Source organism: Mustela nivalis, assembly GCF_964662115.1.
Source record: "Mustela nivalis genome assembly, chromosome: 2".
Classification (NCBI taxonomy): Eukaryota; Metazoa; Chordata; class Mammalia; order Carnivora; family Mustelidae; genus Mustela; species Mustela nivalis.
This window is the reverse complement of record NC_139021.1, coordinates 160,509,674-160,534,208: the sequence shown is the minus strand read 5'-3', so window position 1 is coordinate 160,534,208 and position 24,535 is coordinate 160,509,674. Positions and strand designations below refer to the sequence as shown.

At 46.7% G+C, this 24,535-nt stretch overlaps 1 protein-coding gene across 6 annotated transcripts in view; it reads left to right on the top strand.

Moving 5' to 3' along the window:
• Window positions 1–24,535, top strand: part of FBXW4 (F-box and WD repeat domain containing 4) — an 82,249-nt gene that overhangs the window by 13,635 nt on the left and 44,079 nt on the right. For all 6 annotated transcript variants that reach the window (XR_014309323.1, XR_014309324.1, XM_082722401.1 and 3 more), the window contains 4 exons: window positions 5,751–5,846; window positions 8,698–8,883; window positions 9,338–9,470; window positions 14,399–14,493. Coding sequence is in view for 4 of the 6 variants with exons in the window: in XM_082722401.1 (XP_082578527.1) it covers window positions 5,751–5,846; window positions 8,698–8,883; window positions 9,338–9,470; window positions 14,399–14,493 (510 nt within the window). In the remaining 2 variants the exon portion in view is untranslated. The remainder of the gene's footprint in view (window positions 1–5,750; window positions 5,847–8,697; window positions 8,884–9,337; window positions 9,471–14,398; window positions 14,494–24,535) is intronic.

Sequence of the window (24,535 nt, the reverse complement as noted above, 5' to 3'; positions counted from 1 at the left end):
AATTGAATTTCATTTTAAAATTACCATCGCTCGCTATGGTCCTTTCCAAAATGTTTGGCAGTTCCCACATCTGTCATTTCCAGTGGCAGGATATCCATTGCATGAGTATACTGTTCTCCCCCACAGACAAACATCTGGGCCACTTGCAGGTTTTAGCTCAAATATATAGCCGCAACTATAAATATCTTTGTAAAAATATTATTTTTTTCTTTTGAATTATTTCTTGGTGATTTAGTGCTGAAAATGGGAATGCTGGGTCAGAAGCTGTCATTTAACAGTTCTCCTAGACAGAATTCCTTCCTGAAGGGCTGTACCAGTGTGCTACCCGCCATGTATAACCAAACCCAAAACTTTCATCAAACCAAACCAACTTCCTTTTTTTCCCCCACCTAATAATAGATGTGAGGTGGCACTGTAATAATTGTTTTAATATGCATGTCTGTATTAACGTTGTGGGATGTTTCCTCAGTGTCTTTTCTGTGGACACAGTGGGACTGTTCTTATCTGCTGTTATTTATGGATGAGAGGGCATTGGAGACTGGGTATTATTCTGGTAGATTTCTGTCAGTCCCTTAAAAGTTTTAGAGATAAAACTTGTACCTATAGTATTGTTAATTTTTCCCTGTATATACTCTGTTGTTTTCATTTTAATCTCCTGTTTTTCTTCTGTGCAGCATTTAACATTTAAACGCTTTAAAATCTTCTAGTTAAAAAAATATTTTAAGGGGCACCTGGGTGGCTCAGTCAAGCATCTGCCTTCGGCTCAGGTTATGATCTCAGGGTCCCGGGATCAAGCCCCACATAGGGGCTCCCTGCTCAGCTGGGAATTAGCTTCTCACTCTGCCCCTACCCCTGCTCATGCTCTCACTCCCTCTCTCTCTAATAAAGTCTTTAAAAATTTTTTTTAAATTCACTTTGATTTCAGGGGGATTTATTAAATTGGGTTATGAGATATAATGTAAATCAGTTTTTTTCTCCATTGATAATCCAGTTTGGTCACCAGCATTATTTTATTTTTTAAAGGCATTATTATTATTTTAATGAGTGTTTTCTTCTTTACCAAAATACTACAGTGTAGAAAAATTGGAAAATACAGAAAAACACAAAGAAAATAACACACAAAGATGACTATCCACAGTTAACTATTTTATTTTTTTAATTGTTCATTTTATAAATAATTTATAGTGTCAGACCAGTATATTGGTCTGACCATTCCTTCACTGTCCTATAGCATCCCCAGTAAGTGAGGGGAAATGGGACCCAGTTTACTAATATATTTTATTTGATTTTTAAAAAGATTTTATTTATTTATTTGACAGAGAGAGAGATTACAAGTAGGCAGAGAGGCAGGCAGAGAGAGAGGGGGAAGCTGGCTCCCCGCTGAGCAGAGAGCCCGATGGAGGGCTTTGATTCCAGGACCCTAAAATCATGACCTGAGCCAAAGGCAGAGGCTTAACCCACTGAGCCACCCAGGTGCCCCTGCTAGTTTACTGTTTTAGAGTATTTACTTGCCATGTTCTTTCTAGACATGTATATTCCTCTTTTCTCCCTTCTTTCTTATAAACTTGGGAACATGTTACATAAAAACCCAACAACACTAATGAAGTAGTGATTTTTTCCCTTACTTTAAAATTTTACTTTGTTTGTTATATATTAAGTTCATATCAGTTTGGGTGCTTTCTGGCTTTCTCTCTCTTTTTTTAAAGATTTTATTTATTTATTTGACAGAGAGAAATCACAAGTAGATGGAGAGGCAGGCAGAGAGAGAGGGAAGCAGGCTCCCTGCTGAGCAGAGAGCCCGATGCGGGACTCGATCTCAGGACTCTGAGATCATGACCTGAGCCGAAGGCAGCGGCTTAACCCACTGAGCCACCCAGGCGCCCATGGCTTTCTCTTTTTAAATTGAAGAATCAGCTAGTTTGTTTATTGGTTATTTCCAAGGTCTTCTAATTGGATAAAATACAGGAAGTATAATTGTGAACTATCTAAATATAATTGTTAATTATCAACAAACACTTTTTAAAAAAGATTTTATTTATTTATTTGACAGACAGAGATCACAAGTGGGCAGAGAGGCAGGGAGAGAGAGAGGAGGAAGAAGGCTCCCTGCTGAGCAGAGAGCCCGATGCAGGGCTTGATCCCAGGACCCTGGGATCATGACCCGAGCCGAAGGCAGAGGCTTTAACCCACTGAGCCACCCACGTGCCCCAACAAACACTTATTGATACTTATTGATATTGGGTAAATGAAAAACAGTTCAGTGGGTAAATGAAAACACTTATTGATATTGGGTAAATGAAAAACAGTGTTCAGTTGGGTTAACTAAACTCTACTCACTATGTTGAAAGATTTTCCTTAGTAAGGTTGAAATAAAAATATATTTTGGGGGCGCCTGGCTGGCTTAGTCAGTAGAGCATATGATCCTTGATCTCAGGGGTTGTGAGTTCAAGCCCCAGATCAGGCATGGAGCCTACTAAAAAAACAACAACCCTATTTTGGGTTGATCTCTTCTAGCCAGAAAAATATAATAAGAAACCCTTTCCTGAACATTCACTCTCTTTAAAGTGTTTCAAAAGATTGATGTGAAGTGGGCGCCTGGGTGGCTCAGTGGGTTAAGCCACTGCCTTCGGCTCAGGTCATGATCTCAGGGTCCTGGGATCGAGTCCCACATCGGGCTCTCTGCTCAGCAGGGAGCCTGCTTCCTCCTCTCTCTCTCTGCCTGCCTCTCTGCCTACTTGTGATCTCTCTCTGTCAAATAAATAAATAAAATCTTAAAAAAAAAAAAAAAATTGATGTGAAGTCATGGATATGTAAACATTTTTTTAGTGTCCACATGGGCAAAATGCTATAAAAAGAATAATAAATTGGAACAAAATTGACAATATAGATTATATTAAGAGCCTTTACAAACTCCCAAGAAAAAGACCAAAGTCCTCATAGGAACAGGGACAAAGGGTATGAACAAGCATTTCCCAGAAGGAATGCTAATGGCTTTCAAACATATAACCAGATACTCAGTCTTAACCCATAATTAGAAAAAATACTATACACATTTAAGCAACAGGAAGGAAACTTTTGAAAAAAGATTTTTATTTATTTGAGAGACAGAGAGTGTGAGTCGAGGGAAGGGCAGAGGGAGACAGTCTTCAAGCAGATTGCCCACAGAGCGCAGAGCCTCACGCAGGTTTCGATCCCATGACCCTGAGCTCATGACCCGAGCTGAAATCAAGAGTTGGATGCTTAACTGACTGAGCCACCCAGGTGCCCCCAAAACCATCTTTTCTAATCTGCATTTGTTATAATCTTGAAAGCAGGACCTGACTGCTGCCTTTTAGCAAATGGTAGTAAATGTGATGGTATAGCAGAGATGGGAAGAAATGCAAGTCTCTCTCTTCTTTTCTCAATAGACATGGTAGTTATCACTCTGTGTTCCAAGCAGTGTGCCTTTATTGTCCAATGGAGTGGGCAAGGAAACACAGGGGAGCTATGGGGCCTAAAACGAAGTTTTCAAATTCTTGCTCATGATTTCAAAATTCTGTCTGAAGGTGCATTTTCAGAGGGGCTTTGGGCCCTTCTCCTTATCCCCTGCCACTCCAACGCAGTCATAAATTATGCCATTCCTGTTGCTCTTACTGTGCTAACTTTCCTCACCCAGATGATACTATTGACACATTTTCTTAAATGAAAAATTTTAAACAGAAAAGTTGAATGAAATGTACCATGAACACTCATATACCCACAACCTACATTCTGTAGTTAACATTTTACTGTATTTGCTTTATCATGCATTTCAGTGAGTTGTAGAGGTCAGACGCTTCACCTGTAAATGCTTCAGCGTGTATGCATATACCTGGTATATATTAGTTTATGGACCTTTTCATTTATCAAAAGTTTATATACAGTGAAATGCTCAAATCTTAGGTATATCATTGGGTGCATTTTTTTTCATTTGATGCATTTTTGACAAGTGTGTCCGTACCTGTGTAACCCAAATCCCCTTAAGCTTTAGATATAGAATGTTATTCCAGAAAGTTTCTGTATATTCCTTCCCAGTCAATCCCTTTCCCAGTGACAGGATTCCTAGCGGTAATCACCGTTCTGATTCTTCCATTAGAGATTAGTTCCCCTCCTTACACTTCACATGAACAGAATCATACAACATGAACTCTTTTGTGTAATGTTTGTTTCATTCAGCAGGACTTTTTTTTTTTTTTAAGATTTTTTAATTTATTTGTTTGACAGATAAAGATCACAGGTAGAGAGAGAGAGAGGGAGAGAGAGAGGAGAAAGCAGGCTCCCTGCTGAGCAGAGAGCCCAATGTGAGGCTCGATCCCAGGACCCTGGGACCATGACCTGAGCTGAAGGCAGAGGCTTTAACCCACTGAGCCACCCAGGTGCCCCAGCAGGACGTTTTTGAGATTCGCCCACATTACTGTGTGTATGAGTAGTTTTTTCCTCCTTATTGCCGAGTAGCATTCTATCAGGTAAATAAATATATACCACAGGGTGTTTACCCATTCTCTTGTTGGCTGCCTGGGCTGTTTTCAACTTCTGGCTGTTATGACTAAAGTTCCAATGAACATTCTCGTGCAAATCTTTTTGTGGACATATGCTTTCTCTTGGGTAATTGCTAGGTCATAGAGTAAGTATGTGTTTAGATTTATAATCTAAATTCATTATTATTAGATTTATAATAAACTGCCAGACATTTTTCCAAAATGGCTGTACCATTTTGCTTTCCCACCAAGGTTATAGCAGAGTTCCTTCCTGGCCATCAAAAATAAAATATATTCATATATATATGTGTGTGTGTGTGTGTGTGTGTGTGTATAATGTGTACACACATTATACACATGCAATTACATATATAAAATTACATATATACATATATAAATATGTATAATATGTACATATATGTATATATACAATTATACACATATATTTATAATTTCTTCATATTTTCTGGACATTAGCCATTGGTCAGATATATGTTTTGTGACTATTTTCCTCCAGACTGTGGTGTATATTAAAGTATATTAATGTATATTTTTGGTGAGCAAAAATTTAAAATTTTGATAATGTCTCATTTATTAGACTTTTCTTTCATGCTATTGCTTTCTGTGTCTTAAGAGACCTTTTTTTTTTTTTAAGATTTTATTTATTTATTTGACAGTAGATGGAGAGGCAGGCAGAGAGAGAGAGAGAGAGGGAAGCAGGCTCCCCGCTGAGCAGAGAGCCCAATGCGGGACTCGATTCCAGGACCCCGAGATCATGACCTGAGCCGAAGGCAGCGGCTTAACCCACCGAGCCACCCAGGCGCCCCTTAAGAGACCTTTGCTTAGCCCCCACGTTGCAGAGATATTTTGACATATTTTCTTCTATTAAACTTATAGTTTTAGGTGTTACATTTAAATTCATTTTCAATTAATTTTCTGTTTGGTTTGAGGTAGGTGTCAGAATTCGTGTTTTTCCTTAGGGATAGCCAGTGGTTCCAGTTCTCTGTTATCCTTTCTCTGTTAGATTGCTTTGGCATTGCTATAGACTCTGTAATGGACAGACTGTTGTCCTTGGCTTTCTTGGTTATCCTAGGGCGGGGAGAGAAAGTTATTCCTTTCTGGTGTCCTAACCCCATCACTTATATCTAGATGTATTCTAAATACTCCTCTGAGTTCTGACTCATACGCCTATAGAATTTTCTGTGGTTGGCGATGAGTTGTCATGACTAGGTTATCTGTTCTGTCTGAAAACAGGATGGCCAGTGTCCCGGTGAAGGAACGGGTGAAGGTGTCTCAGAACTGGAGGTTGGGGCGCTGCCGAGAGGGGATTCTGCTGAAGTGGAGATGCAGGTAAAGTAGCCTCTTACCTCTTTTAAAGCTACCTGTGATAGAAAAGCATGCTGGGAAGTAAAAAGTCTGGTCCTAGCTAGAGTGGAAATGTGTCTCTCTTGAGTGGTGTGGCCCTGGCAATCCTTTAAACATCATGAACGGGGCGTCAGAGGGACAACTTTCTTCTTCTTTTTCTTTTTTACATTTGTAAAAATTACCAAAAAGTGCGCTTTATTTTAACAAATTCCTCATTTTTATGATTAGAAAAATGACATGTGTATTGTAGAGATTTGAAAAAATAGAAAAATTTAAAGAAGAAAACAAAACTTCCATGTAATGCGCCAACTCAGGGGTAACCGCTGTTTATGTATCTTATTGAAAGAAAGAAATGAAGCCAGCATTTCAACCCATCTTTTTTTACACTTGTTTTGTTTAAATCAGCTCTGTGGACTCACACCTTCACTTCCTTCATTCCATTAGCCCTCGGCCCAACTTTATTACGAAGGCAAAATAGGACCTATGGGCTTGGCTCTAGATGTTATAGGAGGTAGAGCTCAGAACTGTGAGGAAAATTAGACAGTGGCTTTGGACTGCTAATACCACACATTTTATGCTTCACTGATACTGCATTATTTCATAGTTACCACTTGACTCCCTACCAAAAAAAGTGCTCCTTATCGATTGGTTGGAATGGATAAGGAACATCGTGGTTCCTCATTGCAAGTTGACCTGCATTCAGGCTTCTTCCTTTGAGGACCCCTTCTCCCTTGCTGGTGTCCAGTTTCTGCTGCTTTCCTGGGTGGTGAGTGCTGTGAAGTGTGTGTGGGTCCTGGCACTCATGATGGTAAAGAAACTATTTGGGGGGAGAGAGATTTTTATGGTAAAAAACTTTATCCTGTGCTTCCCGCTTTTGCCTTTTAATACCAGAAAGTACAGATTATTTCTCTATCAAGGTTTTGTCCCTGATGTCTTTTTTGGGGATGGTTTCAAAGCAGTTTGGCAAATAAACACACAAAGCAGTTACCAGGCGGCCCCGGGATTCTCCACTGTTCGCCTGGCGTGAACCTGGTTTCTCGTCCTAGGCAAGTGGCTGTTTACCAGATGGCTCTAAACGCATGCATTCCAGCCCCTTCTGCTTGCTCCGCACTTGAGTGTGCCACAGACCCGTGCAAGGGGCTGTTGAAGAAAGAAGCACATGAGTGAGAATATAGGCATCTCTACACACTCTTCACACGTCCTATATAATATATGCACATGCTTGTAAAAACCTCCTGAGCAGAAACTCAGCTACTACAAAGTCCAAGCTGCATTTAATGGCCCGTCAAGTCAATTTGCAGAACTTTTCCACATTCCCATGACGCTTGTATTAAGGAGTCTGGGGAAGAAACACAGCCCAGTTTGCTCAGACAGGCTTGGCAGTGGGAGATGGTGACTCTGTAAATGCGGATGAATCAGCTGTCCCTGTGCTTAGCTTAGGATCGGGTAGCTGCAGAACTCCTGCATAGAGTAGGACAGGCTGCTGGGAGGTCTGCCTTGGAAAGGGGCTTAGTCTCCACCAGAGAACCTCGGGTCTGGCAGAGTCAGCTTACCTTTCCTTCTATCTTTTTTCTTTTTTTCTTTTCTTTTCCTCTTTCCTCTTCTCTTCTCTTTTTCTTTCTTTTCTTTCTTTCTTTCTTTCTTTCTCTCTCCTCTCTCCCTCCTTCCTTCTCTCTGTCTCTTTCTTTTTACCTCCTTCCCTCCCTTCCTCTCTTGCTTCCTTTCTTTTTCTTTCCTTCTTTTAAAATACTTTATTTATGTGTGCGTGTATGAGTGTGTGTGCGTGAGGCAGAGAAAGAGAGAGAGAGAGAGAGACTGAGTGCGTGAGGGGGAGGAGCAGAGAGAGAGGGACAAGAAGACTCCACGCTGAGTGGAGCCTGTCTCAGGGCTTGATCTCAAGTCCCTGAGATCATGACCTGAGTTGAAATCAATTGGTCGCTTAACTGACTGAGTCATGCAGGCGCCCCTGACAGAGACTTCTTTCTTAAGGCTCATTCTGTGCGGTGGGACTGGCCTTTGGCTTCTAACCTTTCTTCCTCCTGCCAGACTATAGAGAGAATCTTGAACTATTTGTGGATTTCTTTTATCAGCTGCCTAGGAGAGCTGAGTATTACATTGGAGCCCCCAAACTGTAGTGGACTGCTGCGCAGCCATGTTTTCCCATTGCTCCACTTACCCTCTAATACAGAAACACAGCTATCCCCTGGGCGGACCTGGATAGCTAACCACTGCATTAGCATCCTTTCCTAAATGGCTTTATTCCTTTCACTTATGAATGGCCCCTTTGCTATAGCGGGATAGGGAATGGGGCTTCTTGGGGCTCACTCTTCTCTTTTCTCCATCTGCTGTGTTGGGGGAAGAAGTAAGAAGTATGTGTGGGAGTCTTGGAACCTCGAAACTTACCGCTTAACACTTCAAATCAGGGAGGATGCAGAATGAAAGAAAATCACTTCATCTGGGTGGAAGGTTTCTTTTTTAACCCTCTCCACAGCCCAGTCATTGAATTTGCCATACTCTGCCTACCCCCAAGAAGTCTATGCTGCCAGTAATTTGAGTCTTAAGCATTCTCTAATTCAGAGTGATATTTAATTGATCTTTTAGTTCTGACTTTCTTTTAGAAAGTCCAAAGAAGATTAGGTTACCATAAAGCTCAATCTCTCTGGTTTTCTGAGGGTGGCCTAGGGGTACGTAATTTTACAGGAGAGAAGGGAGGTGAAGGCTTAGCTGTGCAGGTTATCCTTGCTAAGTTGGGCATCAGTCAGCCTCTCCAAAGATTGGAGTCGAGTTTTCATGCTGTATCTTGATAATTCTTAAATTGTGTTTTACGTCTTTGCAGTCAGATGCCCTGGATGCAGCTAGAAGGTGATTCTCTGTACATATCCCAGGCTAATTTCATCCTGGCCTATCAGTTCCGCCCAGATGGTGCCAGTTTGAACCGTCGGCCCCTGGGAGTCTTTGCTGGGCATGATGAGGACGTTTGCCACTTCGTGCTGGCCAACTCGCATATTATCAGTGCGGGAGGGTAAGTGCTGCAGGCTTCTCTTTCTCCTTCTTCCTTAGCATTCTTCAGGGGACTTCGGCTTGTCTGCCTCTGATTTTCTCTCTCAACTCCAAAGAGGTGAGGAAGGAGACCATAAGAAGAGGGAGTGTTTTTTTCCCCCATTTGTAGCAGAGAGGTTTACCAAAGGCATTTAATAGGGTTAGCTGGAGAGGGAAAACAGGAAGAGCCTTTAATGAAAAGTGAAGCTGGTTTTGATACTCTCATGGGAGAGATTTGTTTTATCTCTCAGCTCTGCTCAGCTCCAAGTGTACTGAAGAAGTAGAGGTGTCTCAGAGCTCAGTGCCTTGTTGAGCTGAATTGCTTAAAACAGCAAATTTGGACATCACTGGAGACTCTGGCTGCTTCTGTAGCCTTGTTCTCTTCCGACGGAGAGAGTAATTGGCTATTGGGGGTGGGCTCCCTATTTCTCTCCTAGAGATGGGAAGATTGGTGTTCATAAGATTCATAGCACCTTCACTGTCAAGTACTCGGCTCATGAACAGGAGGTGAACTGTGTGGATTGCAGAGGGGGCATCATCGTGAGTGGCTCCAGGGACAGAACGGCCAAGGTGAGTGGTCTCCCCCTTACGTAGGGTTATTCCCGCCTGTCTATAGGGAGTAGGGTGGGAGAGGGTGGATAGGGCCTTGAGTCTTGGGATTGGCTGAGGGCATTGGGTGGGGGTAGTGGGGGACGACACGATAAAGGACTCACTTATGTGCCTCTGGCATGCAGGTTACCATGCCAGGCTCTGTCCCTGCCAGCTGGCCTGAGAAAGGAGTGGACAGTGGCTGGGAAGCTTGCCACTCACTTGAAATGTGGCGTGAACTCAAAAACAGAGGGCCTGGCTAGCTTTTCCTCCCTGCGCTGAATTTCCTCAAGTTTGTGGGCTGAGTTCTGACCCCAATATTTTATTTTAAACTCTCCCTCCTTTTGCTTGCTCTCTGTTTAGGGAGGTTAATTTTTCACCACCTTGTTTATAAGCAATCAGGCTGATAATTAAAATGTGTTTTTACTGCTTCTCTGGAGAGCGATGTGGTCAGCAAGCAGTAGAAAGACGAGGAGAGAAAGGCATTTTAGTGCGTCATCGCCAAACTGCCTGGTCTACGGTCAGTCATCTGCCAACGTGGAACAGAAAGAGGCCGATAAGTAGTGTGACCCCTGCTTTAGGGACTCTGGTCCTCCAAGTTTGAGTCAAACAGGCCTTCACCCATGAGATAGAGAAGAACATCTTTCTCCCCCACTGTGTCCAGCAGCCCCAGGCTGGGTCCACACATACCTGGTGTTTTGGGGCTGCTGTGGAAACTGCGCTGACAATTGAATCGAGGTGCAGGATGCCTGACAGTATCATACTTGCCTGTTTCCCAGCATCTGGAGACTTTGTAGTGCCAATAGGAGCAAAAATGCTGCTCGTGTCAGCAAATGGGCCGCTAAGACACCTGGGGAGGGTCTCTGGAGAGGAAAGTTGCAGTTTTTACTCGTTAACTTTTCTGAACCAATTTGGAAACTGAATTTCCTATTGCCTATTTCCTGTTTCCCTTACCCTGTACTTATTTCAGGTTTCTGACTGGTCACCGTCGTTGTACTATTCCTTCCAAAGAGACTGTCCCTAACTTGCTCTACTCCTCAGAAATAAATTTGCATAGAAATCTTTTTGGCATGTGTAACCTAAAAATATTCCCATTGCCTTCTGGCATCTTCCTGTTATGGCTTCAAGTCTCCCCTGACCCCTCTTTTCAGTGACATGTCTTTCTTCTGCCCTCTTCTCTGGCGTCTGACACCCAGAGCAATGAAAACTAAGCTTTATGACCAAAGGTAGCAATCCAGGGGGATGGACTGCTTGTAGTCAAAGGGTAGTAATCCTAATATTTGGGATGTTGGGTTAGTTTCATGTTTTGTTTTTTTTTTTAATTTTGAAAAGATTTTATTTGACAGAGACACAGCAAGAGAGGGAACACAGCAGAGGGAGTGGGAGAGGGAGAAATAGGCCCCCCGTGGAGCAGGAGGCCCTATGTGGGGCTCCATCCTGGGACCCTGGGATCATGATGTGAGCTGAAGGCAGACGCTTAACAACTGAGCCACCCAGCCGCCCCTAGTGTCATGTTTTAAGTACTGCCTCAACCCTGTTGGGTAGATTCAATTTGTTTTTAAGCATTAAAGTAGGTACTTTCTAATTTTAAAATTGTCACCACAGTTCATCCTTTTCCTGTTGAGGATTTCTTTTAAGTCAGTGACAGAATTTCGCCGTGTGTCCTGGTTCTTCAACTCCCAAAAGCTGGCCTGCTGTTCTGGGGTTCCCCAGTGATCTCCGGACCGCCCACCTTTGCAGATTTCTGGATGCTCTGTTGCTGTCTTTGCTTCTAGCTGCCTTCATCTTCCTGACCTGTTTCTACATGACCCATTGCTAGTCTTTTATAACCAGCTCTTCATTCTTTTTGGTGGTTTCTGCAGTCCCATAGCTGCTTCTGTAGGCTTCTGATACATGCCAGTCTTCATGAGAACTTAGTCATGTTTGCCTGTAAACATCTATAGCCTGTTTGTTTCCCCAAATACATACTGTGTTTTAGGAAAGAAATTTGTTTTTATTGGGGTGAAAGGAACTAAAACATTTTCTTTGTAAGACTTCTGAGTTAGGGACTGCTCAGAGAGCCTTCTTCCTCCTCCCCCCTGCCACTTTCAAACTTATCGTGACTTAATGTGGGTTGCCTCTTGGGGGTTTACAGAGGCCAGCTCCATCCTGAGATGTGATAGGAATGTAGGAATGTTCTCAGTGGGCCTGGGCTGGTTCTGACCATTCTTTCCTTGTCTCCTTTAGTTCTCTATTTTTCCATTCATTCCTAAAAGTACCTACTATATGCAAGTTGTAGTGCACAAGGCACTGGGGCTCGTCAAAGGTGAGGAAGAGATGGCCTCTCTTCTGGAGGCAAGCGGAGATGTGCCTGCAGTGGTGCAGAAGCTCATGGGAAGTGGCCAGGACTATGAAGTGTGAGGCCCTAGGGAGAGGGCCAGAAAGAAAGAGGGTGGAGAGATCACATCTGGCTTGAAAGGGGAGATTTTATGAAGGAATAAACATTTGAATTTGTTGGGTTTTTTTCTTCTTTTAGTTATTTTTCAGTGCAGAGGTTTGTTTATTTATGTACAAGTAACCAGACACGATGCTGAGCACTTGACAATTGTTCATTTTCACCTTTTCTCCTTTAGGAGAATTGTTTCTTCACATAATTATGCTCATAGTATATTTTGCATGCTCCATTACCCTACTGTAGCTACTTTATGTTACAAGGTTTCCTATTATTATTACATATTATTTGTGCCTTCTTTAATGGCTTAATGAGTAATAAGACCCACCATTACTGAATGCTGGATACCTGCCAGATGCTGACTTTACGTATCTTGGTAAAGATACCTTTACGTAAAAGTAAAGATACCTTTACGCATTTCTTGACTTTTCTGAAGCCCTCAAAAGATAGGTATTATTTCGCATTGTACACATGAGGAAACTGAGGCTAAGGAGTCCTGAAACATCCCTAAGATCAGAGCTAATAAGTAACAACTGGGTGCAGACACATGTGTCTGATTCCAAAGCCCATGCCTGCTCTTCCTGCAACCATAGGCTGCTGGGAATATTTTTATCGCACAGGTTTCTCTTCGTTTTAGGATCGTTATCTTCAGATAGGGTCTCAGCAATAGAATGACTGGGTGTGAGGCTTTGGTCGTTTTAAGGGTCTTGATGCCTGTCTTTGACTGCTTTTCTGAAAGGACTGTATAAATGTCCACTTCTGCTGAGTTCTGTCTTTTCCAGGGGTAGGTTTGTTTTGGATTTGACCACTGAGAGTAAGGTGTGATCAGCAAATTGTTGTCAACTCCCTTCCCTTGGGCGTCATGACATTCGGGTTTCTGGTGGCTGGTGTGCTGCTGCTCCTGCGACCAGGGGCCTCCTGGCCACTTCCTTAACATCGTGCTCAGCGTTGGCAGCAAGCTTCCCGAGCCACTCCTGGAGACCAGGAACCTTGTCCTGTGGTTTGCACCATGGAATCCACCAGCCCCTTTCCTGGGGGGCACTGGTGACTTCAGGACTGGAGTTGGCCCCAGAGATTGTGTAATCAGAGGCCTTAGTGTCTCCCCACCCTCCTACCTGCCTCCTAAGGAGTTGGCTTTTGAGGAGAGGCAAACCTCTCGTTTGGACTGGGACTGTGTGAGAGAAGACATTAAAAGAGCATCTTGTTACAGACAAAGTGGCCTGGCTGTAGATCCTGAGTAAGCCAGAATCATGGCACTCCAGGAAGGTTGTAGTATTTACCTTTGTTTTCTGCCTGTCCTTGTTCAGGATCTTCTTGTTAAGTTTATTTTCTTTTCCGTAAGTTGGAAGGAACTCACACCCTCCTCCCCCCTGTCATGCATACACAAAATCTTAAAACACTTTCTCCTTTTATAGGGAAGACATGTCATGTGACCCTAAGAAGGCCAGACCATCCCTGCTCTGTCACCTGCCCCTTAAACTCAAGGAATGTCTCTAGAAAGTTCTTCCATCTAAGGTCCTGACTGGCTTTTGTGTGTTCCCCTTATAGCACCGCAAGGACCTTGAGAGGTCAGTGATCCATCTTGCAGCCTCAGGGTCCCTCCTTGGCCGCTGTCTGGGACAGCCCTGTACATCCTTCCTTTCTGTTTGGTTAGAGGCTTATTTCCCCGAGTGTGTCATCTGGAGTTGGGTGAGGTGAGAGGGGCCTTGTGCTTAATGGGAGATTTCTAAATGCACTGGCCGCTGAGGGCTCCCTGAGTGTTGATTAGAGCTAAGCCCGGAGTGGCTGCTAATGTACATTCCTGACTGATAGGGACCAGATAACGTGCTCCAAGCAATATTTTTAACCTGTAGGAGATATGGGAGCTTAAAAGAGCTAAGCTTTTCTGCTACTTTTGGTGACACTAGGTGCTAAATTCCCTGCTGACACGAATAGCACTGGATCCTGGGCATTATCAACAAACAAACAACGACACGCCACCTTCGTGCTTTGAAGCCTCTCTACTTCTTCCCTTCGTTCCTTCCCTTGTGTCTTCCTTTTTACTCCTCTTTCCTTGCTGTCTTTGTTCCCCCACACTGGGCCTTGATGATCCTCCTCCCTACCTCCCAAAGGAAAATCTGGGTGAGAGAGAGGAAAAAGGAAAGCCCACAAACACAAGGAGGTTGCTAAGAGAGGTGAGTCCCATCTGTTCACCCTGCTGAGTCAGGGCTCAGTTGAAGAGTGTGGACTTCTGATTCCCGGGTATAGAATTGGGTGGTGCAGAAAGGGCTCTCAGGTGGACGTTAAGGAGGGCGGTCCGTACGGGAGTCAGGTCTCAGGTCGGTGAGCCAGAGGCTGGGATGGCTCCTCTGCTCCTCCGAGCTCAGCATTTGTAGGACAGAAAGGACTTTCCATTCCCCTCCCCTGCCTCCCTGGGACACTCATCCCACATCTCAACCCCAGGCAGTGCCAACGAGAGCATCTCCTCTCCTGTTTCCAGGTATGGCCTTTGGCCTCGGGTCGGCTGGGGCAGTGCTTACACACCATCCAGACTGAAGACCGAGTCTGGTCCATCGCTATCAGCCCAGTACTAAGGTAAGGGAGATGTTTTGGGGTATGGTTTTGTCCTGTGTAATAATGTTTTATTTTCTGAGATCGGGCAGGCTCGGCAGTCTTCCCCCTGTATATTGTAGGCTGCTTTGAGCTTGTCTTCTGGAGATTTTGAAAATCCTCCAGAGGCTTGAGTCTGTGGCTCCTTTCATATATGCATGGGGTGGAGACAGCATTCCAGAGGTAACTTCCTAGGCATCTACCCCGGAAATATGAGGGAAAAGGTACCATTAAAATGTAACCGAGGCCAGCTGTTCCAAGAGTGTCCCTTCTGGAGCATATACCCTCTGGGGCTACATCCAAAGCAGAGGCCTGTTAGCTCCCCTGGGAAGTTACTGCACCAGCCAGCCTGCTATCACAACCTACATCTGGTTTGTTCCCCTTGGAAAATGTCTTCTGGAGTATCCCTTACAGAGCTGAGTCATCAGGACAGGTGTGTGGCCCATGTCCAATTGGGCCCTCATCCAAAGGCAGGTCTGTGGAATAGAGTGATAATTGTGGCAGAAGTGCTAAATTTTTTTTTAAAGACTTTTTTTTTTAAAAAAAAGATTTTATTTATTTATTTGACAGACAGAGATCACAAATAGACAGAGAGGCAGGCAGAGAGAGAGGAGGAAGCAGGCTCCCCGCCAAGCAGAGAGCCCGATGTGGGGCTTGATCCCAGGACACTGAACTCATGACCTGAGCCAAAGGCAAAGGCTTAACCCACTGAGGCACCCAAACGCCCCAGAAGTGCTAAATTTTTGATGGTAGCTTTACTTTACTCTTTGGCCTCTTTCCTCTAGCTTTACCAGTAAACAAGTGAGCTTTACATCCTGACTTCTGCTTTCTAGGCTTTCTTGAACCAAGGCTGAGCCTCTCTCCTCCCCAGGAGGTTACATGGACTCTCCTGCTGCACCTGCTCTGCCAGAGTGTTTGTTCTTCTGGGGTCTTTCCTCACTACCCTTGGCCCTCACTCCTCACCTCAGTGATCGGTGGGAAAGCTGTAGGGCAGCCACCCTCCAACAGGGGGTTTAAGTCAGTCGCTAGTTTTACGAGAGAGTTGATTTCCACCACCCCCCAACTCAGCCCCCTTCAGCCTCCCTCTCCTCACCCCACGGAGCCTACACCCCTCCTCCTGCCCCCTTTGCAACTCCCTTTCAAATTTTTTTCTTTCTAAAGAATTAGAGCCGATTAGCCACGTCATTAATTCTTCAATTTGACGGCTGATATAGCAGGACCTGAAACACATTGCTGACCCCAGAGAATGGAGACCCCGTTCCTTAGCATATTGACGATGGGAGAAGTTAATTAAAATTCCACAGAGCGGAGGTGTCGGCTAACCTATAAACCTGTCGCCGTTCAGAACAAATCATTCTAGCAATCCTAGGAAAGAGGGAAGGAGAGACCAGCAGGGAGTAGAGAGGCCTAAGTGTGTGGGAGCGGACAGTGGAGAACAGAGTGATCAGGCAGGGTCCCCTCCACAGTGGTTTTCCATTGCTCCTAGTGGGCCAGGCTTGGGGATCTGTGGGCTGGATGTGTGTAAGGATTGAAGGTAGGCTGAACAGCCTGTGGGAGGTGGCCGGTTGGCTGGTAACCATCTTATGGACTTCTGCTGATGTCAGGAGACTAGGGTAGGCTGGGGTGTGGCCGATGGTAGAGGGAAGCCCTTCAGGGCTGGTGATCTAGACCAAAGAACATGGCTATTCACCCCATCCCTTGGCCCTCGACTCTAGCCACCTCTCTGGAATGTGTCAGGCTACCCGTAACCAAAGAGAGCATGGCAATGGTTGAAGATAGCTTCAGTCAAAAAAGTTGAGGTCCTAGTTGGTCTTGTCATTAAGAAGCATATAGAACACAGCAAAAGGGGGATCCTGGGTGGCTCAGTGGGTTAAAGCCTCTGCCTTCGGCTCAGGTCATGATCTCAGGGTCCTGGGATTGAGCCCCACATTGGGCTCTCTGCTCAGCAGGGAGCCTGCTTTCCTCTCTCTCTCTGCCTGCCTTTCTGCCTACTTGTGATCTCTGTCTGTCAAATAAATAAATAAAATGTTAAAAAAAAAAAAAAAAAAAAGAACACAGCAAAAGGCATTTTGTTTTGGCCACAACTTGCAGCCTAGCTTTGAGGATCTACCTGGCTTTCGGACAATACCAGTACTAGTCTACTACAGCCACAACACGTGTGTATTAGTCATTTGCCCTGTGCCAGACCCTTTGCTAGGTCCTTGATATGCCTCCTCTTTGGTGAAAACTTTCATCGTTTATTCTCATTCTCCTTGAGAGCCTGCTTGTCCTCTTGGTGTACCTCCTTGGCCCTAAGATGACTCTTTTGCTTGCTGTTGATTGGCTGTTCTGCTTCTGAACCGCAGTTGTTTGAGATGACCTTTGCCCCAGCTCGACAGGTGGTGTTGGACTCTTTGAAAATTGTTTGCGTTGTTTTGGACCCTGGCTTTACTCGGTGGTCAGGATGCTACTGCTCTCCCCACCGTTTTCTCTTATCCTGAGTGCCCTGGGCTAGGGCTGCTTCATTCCATTATTAAATCCATTTCTTTTCCCGTGTCCATGAAGTTGCACCTGTCAATGAGTGCTTCCATTTTTCCCATCTGGGGAGACCCTGCCTCCTGGTCTTGGGGTCTGTTCTGGAAGAGGCTGCGTTGTCATCACCAGCAGGGTGGCCTCAGGTAAGTCATTCCTTTCTCTGAGCCTGTTTCTTCATTTATTCAATGTAGATACAGTTTCTTTTATAGACCTCGCTAGATGATTGTGAAGATGACCTGAAATGATCAGAAAATACTAGGCAGGGATGAGGTCATGATCCTCGGCTCAGGTCATGATCCCAGGGTCCTGCATCAGGCTCCTTGCTCAGCAGGAAGCCTGCTTTGCCCTCTGCCCGCCACTCCCCCTGTTTGTGTGCGTTCTCTCTCTGGCAAATAAATAAATACAATCTTAAAAAAAAAAAAGTCTTCAAAAGATATTAAGAAAGTGAAAATACAAGGACCCTTGGGTGGCGTAGTCCATTAAGCGTTTGCTTTTGGCTCCTGTCATAATTCTGGGATCCTGGGATCAAGTCCCACATCTAGCTCCTTGCTCAGCGGGGAGTCTCCTTCTCCCTCTGCCTGCTTTGCCTGCCCTGCCTGCTGCTCCCCTATTTGTGCCCGAGCATTGTCTCTCTATCTCTCTCTGGCAAATAAATAAAATCTTAAAAAAACAACGCTCTACAAAGCTAAAAGGCCTATCTCATCATGTCACCCAGAATCTCTCTTCTCTGGGGTAGCATTTGTTCAGAGGTGTTAGTTGCTCTCATGTCTCCAGCTTGGCTGGGGACTTTTCTGGGCCCTCTTGGAGCTACATGACTTGTCTACAGTCTTCTTGAGGTGGGGGACCCTCAGCAGGAATTGCCTCCCCCCCCACCCCAGTGTTCCTGCCCTCATCCACTGTCTTCTCTTCCCCTCCCCACCACACACTCTGTTGAGTATGGCCATCGGTGTGCGTGTGGTCACTACTGGCATGTGACCGTGAACCCCTCACAAAGAACATGAGTGGAGGGGGTGGGCAGCACTTTCCCTCTGGGGCATGTATTCCTGGTTGACCCAATGGATTCCCAGTCTCTCACTGCTCTCTCATCCCTTTAGAAGGATCCTGAACAGTTAGGAGACCTGCTGCATCCCTTTTCTCAATTAATCTTCCTTCTATTAAAAACAGTTTGTCAGAGTTATGCATCATATCTATCAAAGCTGTGCTTTGCTGCCTTCTTTTCTTAGGTGTGTGCTTAGACACTTGTAGGAGGAAGCACGAAGCCTCAAGCCTCAGGCTTTATTTGAGGAGCTCATGACCGGGAGAAAGCCGGTGTTCTGTCCTGTGTCCAAATGTCACCTTTCCTTCCTCCCATGACCTTGAGTTCTTGATTGGTAAACAGCTGTGGAGGGTGATATTTAATACCAGATATGTGCTTAGACCTGTGTTTAGGTACTCGAAACCACAGAAGGAAAACCAGTAGTCTCCACAGGAGGGTGGAAGACAAGGACCTTTTTCTCTACTACTTGTGTGCCCTCCTGCCCGTCTTCATTCCCTGACACCAGCGATCCTGTTTATAAGATTCCTGACTTACTGGTGAAGCGCTCCTTCTGGAGAGGAGTTGTTTGATGAGGGAAAGGAGGACAGCCTGAGATGGGAGAGAGGGGCTGTGGGGGACTCACCCAGGGCCTAAGGCTGTAGGTCTGGGTATGCTTGTATAGCTCCCATATGACCTCCCGGGGCCACATTGGATTCCAAGCACTTTTCCATGAGTAACACAGAAAAGCATAGTTGTTTTTTTTTAAGATTAAAAAAAAATTTATTAAAGCAGGATCACAAGTAGGCAGAGAGGCAGGCAGAGAGAGAGGGGGAAGCAGGCTCCCCGCTGAGCAGAGAGCCCGATGTGGGGCTTGATCCCAGGACCCTGAGATCATGACTTGAGCTGAAGGCAGAGGCTTAACCCACTCATGAGCCACCCAGGCGCCCTGAAAAGCATAATTTTTAAAATGGGTGATACATTTTATTGCCATTTAAAAACTATTGCCAGCTGAATAAATTTAGCAAATACTCAAGAGTGAGGAAATAAGGCACAGCTAAAGACCCCTTCCTTGCTCCTCCCACTGCCCTATATATTGACCAGACCCTTGGGAGATGGCAGCTCCCGGGAGGGTTTTATGCAGGGCTGGGGTGAGATGGAACTGTGACGGCTGCCAGGTGACACTGAGCACCTGGAACTTTGCCTTCTCTGGCTGAGGGGGACGGGGGTGCCACCACCACACCCCTTCCCAGCAGAGGGAGAAAGTGAGCCTCAGGGAAGACTGATGCAGGCCACACGTGGTGTGGGGCAGAGGAGGTAGCTCTTCAGCTTAGGTCTCTTGCCTAGAGCCACATCCTGGGGTGCTGAGGGACGCCCGCGAGGCAGGCCCAGGTCTTTGCTGTGCCTTCATCCACCGTGGATGCATGGTGGATGGTAGCTGCGGCCCTTGAAAGGTTCTTGGGGCCTGAGGAACATTCTGTCTTCCTAGAGACCCCAGTTGAGGCGTAGGGGTCGGGGAGAGCAGGACATCCGTGAGGCCTGGGCTCTCCCGGGCGCCTGTGAGTGCTTGTTGATCTTTGGTTTGGTGCGGGGTGGGGTGCTCCAAGCCAGCTGTGGGGCCCTGGGGGCTGAAGTGAATCCGGAGACCTGCTCACCCTGTTTGCCTGCTAGGGGCAGAGCGAGGAACCCACAGCTCCTCCTTCCTCTGCAGACACCATATTTATTGTCCTCCAAGAACAAGGAGGTGCCCAGCCGACTCCTTTCTTCATCTCCAAACAACGCTTGCTATCATGTGAGTGTGGTCAGAAGGCTTCCCAGGACACTTGGGTTTTAATCCCTTCTCTCTTGTTTCTGTCATTAGGGAAATAGATTGAGTGGTATAGGTGTAGAAAATTGACTTACCTGTGTTATTAAGTATACAATATAATTTTGTGTAACTTTGCTTACTGTGGTGACCTGTTTGTTTTTGGGTGGAATAGTCCAAGTCTGCATGAAATGTACCGATTCAAATTTGTAAAGTGAGTTGTGGTCTCTGGGGGGTTTTGATGAAGGAGCTGCCCCTGCTTGCTTCATTTCTCCCGGAGGTGAGGGAGAGTCTGGAAGGAAAGCAGTCTCTGTGTACTGTTTGGGGAGGGGGCGGGTTGCTGGGAGAGCGGGGTGTTTGTTCCAGTGGCTACAGGGTTTACTGTGTGTTGTGTGTGTGGTAAACGCGCATTCACCAGCCTGTTGAAATACACCTTTCTTTATTGAAAGGTAATTGCATCTGGAGTTTTCTCTGACCGAGAGGTTTGAAAGATTGGAAAAAAGAGGCAGCCAACTTTTAGTTTGGATTCTTTGGTTCCCAGAGGCTCAGCAATCCTGTGGCCCTGGACTGTGTAACTCGGAGCTTTTAGGGGAAAATGAGTCAAAAGTAATGGTTGTGCCTCTGAGTTTTGCTCTTTTTGGTTGGTGATGAGCTGGGCTGTGAAAAGGAACCCTAACTTCCATAACCTGAGGAGAGACTCTGATGGCTGACTTGGTTGTGCTTTACCTTGTGGCTTGACCTGTGGCCAATTCGGTCTCTCTGTCCTGCCTTCCTGGGGCCAGGACAGAGGGAAGCTTTCTCTTGGCCCGTCTAGGGAAAGGAGACCTTCCCTAAGCAAAGAGGGGCTCGGTGTCCTCCTTTGCCGGGCTGCAGAGCACACAGGAGGGAGCCTTCTGCATGTGGTGGTCCTAGATGAGAGAGTCAGAGACACAAGGACACTGCAGAGGGGCCGGGGGCGGGCATGGCGGGAAGAGGGGGCATGACTCCTGGGGAAAGAAGGAAGCTCTGGCTGATGCCAGATGGGCCACCTGGTCCAGCCTGAAATGACTGCAAATTAGAAAAGGATCAGTATAGGGATATGACTAAAATGGAGTCTGGTCCTGCCGAGTCTCAGTGCAGTGCCCACCACCCTAGAGTTCCCCACCTGGCTAAGCCAAGCCTCTCCAACGGGTGCAAGTGTACCCATCGGTAGCAAAGATGAGATGCCACAGGGGTGGGTTTCACTTCCTCAAGACCCTGGATTTCTGCCACTGCCCAGGGCAGGATAGGTTCAGGGAGGCTCATGTGCCGAGCTGCTGGCCTAGGACCAGCAACCCAACCAGCCCGGGCTGGCCCAGAACCCACTTGTGGGAGCCACTTCTTCCCTGGCCAGCAAGGCTGGCTCAGTGGTCAAGAGCAGACCTAAATAAAACACCACAAATAGAAGCAGAAGCCGCTGCAGAAGATAGGGCACTGAAGATGCGGCCGTGCCCAGAGAGCCTGCCTCTCCCGACAGGAAGACCTGGCCGTCCCTCAGTCTTTGTCACGTTCTTTCTCTCACTCCACAGCTGTCTGTCTCTCTCCCTCCCCCCACCCCATCTCGATTTAGTTCCTGGTCCTGCTAGGCCCTGGGGAAGACACTGTGAACTAGACAGCGTTGTGTGGCAGGGGCCAGTCGGAGGGCAGTATGGTGTGTTGAGTTCCCAGCTGGGGGACTGGCACCCTGGAGGACCGGCCTGCCACCCACCCCTCCTGGCTCTGGTCCCTGCCTGCACCACAGCGGTTTCTTCTCTCCCCTCATTGGGAAGAGAGCACGTCGTTTTCCTGCCGGAGCCGCCCCTGCTCCTCTGGGCTGTGTGTGCAGTGTGCCTGTGTTTGTCCACCTTTGATCACTGTTCTGCCAGCACATAATTTAGCAGTCCACATCCCCAGGTGGAAGCATGGAGTTAATGTTAAAATTAGTTGGTGGGTTTATGTGTGTGTGTGTGTGTACACACACACACACACACACACACACACACACACACGTACTCTTTAAACTTCAGTGGGTGATGAGGCAGAGAGGGAGGCGGGAGGCCGAAGGGGAGCTATAAATTCTGGGACTGGTGTAGCTGTTCTCTGAGCAGCCGGGAAGCCTCTGATGTCTCCACAGCACTTTCATTAACATTTAAATTAAGGGTTTGTTTTCCAGTCTGTTTTATAGGCAGGGACCTTTCATGGCCTGTCACATGCACGCCCCCCCCCCCACCCCCAGCAAGTGTGTAATTGTAGCCACTGCTCTGTCCTCACTGGGTTGCAGCCGGAGTTCAAAGGGAATTCCGGAGCTGGAGCTCTGGAGGTACGAGGTGGAACAGTCAGGATGTGGGTGTTCCCTCTGACACGAAGGTGCTGTGTAGGAGCTGTTTCTCCTCCCGTCCGACCTGTGCTTTCCTTCCCTCTTTCAAGGGACACACACTCTGTTCTGCCTCTGACCCCTTCCCACTCTTCCTTCCCTGGAGCCACGGGGCATGTGGGAAAGGCTGCGTCCATGAGTGCCTGCTCCCTGTACCACGAGTGAGGGCGTGGGACAGATGGTTTGAAGATACAGATCTTCATGCTTATCTTCCTCCTTTTGATTTTTTTTTTTTTTTTGAGCCTCAAGAATACTTCCTCCTACTCTCCTTAGAGAAACAACAATATAAAAGAGATTGCCATCTGAGAAGAATTTATAATAGGGCCCTTTGGTCCTGAAAAGCCCGTTCTGGCTTTGACAGATAACGTGTACAGATAACGTATACACACGCCGTCGTACGTGGCTGCTCGCTCTGCGGGTACGGGTGTTTGAAAGAGCTTAACCGATCTAGGTGCTCATTTGAGACCTGTTCTCTGAGGTTCTGGTATTCAGAGGAAGCCCTTCTGTGCCCTGACAGGGAGAATTGTTTCTAAGCTCCCTTTCGTAAGGCATATTTGGCAGCATTTGGGGGTGTTTTGAAAAGACATCCCTGCTCTGGTCTCTGTCCTCCCCAGCAGCATCCTGTTGATGCGTAGATGACAAGAATGTGTCCCAAACAGCCCAGAACATCTCATTAGTTCAGAACCTCAGGGCTGAGTTCACCCACTGGTGGTCTCCAGCTAGAGTTTCCTTCTGGACAGTCAAGAGAGGAGTCTACGGCCATACCACCCTGAACGCGCCCGATCTCGTCTGATCTCGGAAGCTAAGCAGGGTCGGGCCTGGTTAGTACTTGGATGGGAGAGTTTCCTTCTGGACAGTCAAGAGAGGAGCACTGGCACCTTTCTCTTCCTCTGTCCAGAGGCTGAGAATTTTCTCTCTCGGGGGGCTGACTTTACTGCTTGAGTTGCCGTATCCTTCCTCCTTTCTTCACGGATCCGTGCGCACTCTCCGTGACTCATCTGCAGGGCTCAGGGTGGCTGAGTGTCCTGCCCTCCTGCTCCAGGTAGCCTGGCCAACAGGTGGCCACCCTCACGCCCTGGAGTCCTGCCCGAGAGGAGTGCGGCGGGGGGTGAGGGGGCAACCCCCTCGCAGGTGCTGCTGGGCTCGGGTTGCAGCTTGGTGTCCAGGCCCCGCCTGGTGGTGATTAATCTGGGCCACGGGCCGGCAGAGGCCCAGCCAGGGCAGCTTTGGTCCCTCACTGTGAAGACCTTTGGCTTGGACGCTGAGCTGATCTCTATAGCCTGCTTCGGCTTGAGTTTGATCTGTCAAGGCTAAAGAGGAACCTGATGGTGGGGCGGAAACTTCTAGCCCTGTCTGACTTATGGCACTGATCCGTTCCAGTGGCTTTGTCATGATAATACTCGTATATTTAAGAAGATTTCTCCACCTGTTTGCTGTAACACTTAGATCAATCAAAAGAGGTGTCTTCGTGAAATATCTGTGCTTTTAGTTTCTTGGGGCAGTGGAGCTCACACTTGCAAGTAGCGTTGGGGATGGGGAGGGTTGGTACTGGGCCCAGGTGAATCAGGCCATGACGAGATGTGACTGATCAGTAGCATGAAGTTTGTGCATTCAGGGGGTGATGTCAGGGGTTGGAGGATCCCCCCATCCTCCTGCTGCAAGTAGGTGAATCTTGGGCCATTTGGGACAGATTTTGGTACTTCAGTTTGGAGTCGAGTCTTAAGTTCTTGTTTTCATTTCAAACCAAGTTTTTTGAAATGGTGTCCCTATCTCCCCCACCACCTTTCCATTTCCCAGAGTCCTGGTTCCTGGGCTGCCCAGGTGGCAGTCCACAGTGTCTGAATTCAGGGCGGTCACACACGGCCTTGCCTGGCCATGGGCTTCAGACCCAAGAACAGGATTTCTGCTGCCTGTGACCATCTCTGGGTGTGAGTGAGTTCCGTTATTATAGTGGTTCCATTTGGGAGGTTAGGAGCTGGGGACCTAAGAGCTGGGGCAGGAGAAAGCATGGACACCGTCATATAGAACCGCAGTGGAATGTGTTGACATTACTGATCTGGGGAGCTCTCTGTAAAGGTGCTCCGAAAGTCCGTGTAGACTCTGAATTCTGCTGTGCTGACTAGAGCTTCTCCGTAGGATGATGGTGAAGGATACTTTATGCCTCAGCAAGCCAACCACTGTGTTCTCTTCCTTCAGACCAAGACTAAAAGAACCCTGGCTGTATGGCTGGGACATCTGCTAATCCTTGTGCCTCTCTAGCAGTTTCTTCAACAGTACTCTTCCAAAGTTTCCAGATTTTAACCTTTGGGGGAGGGGTTTTATTTCC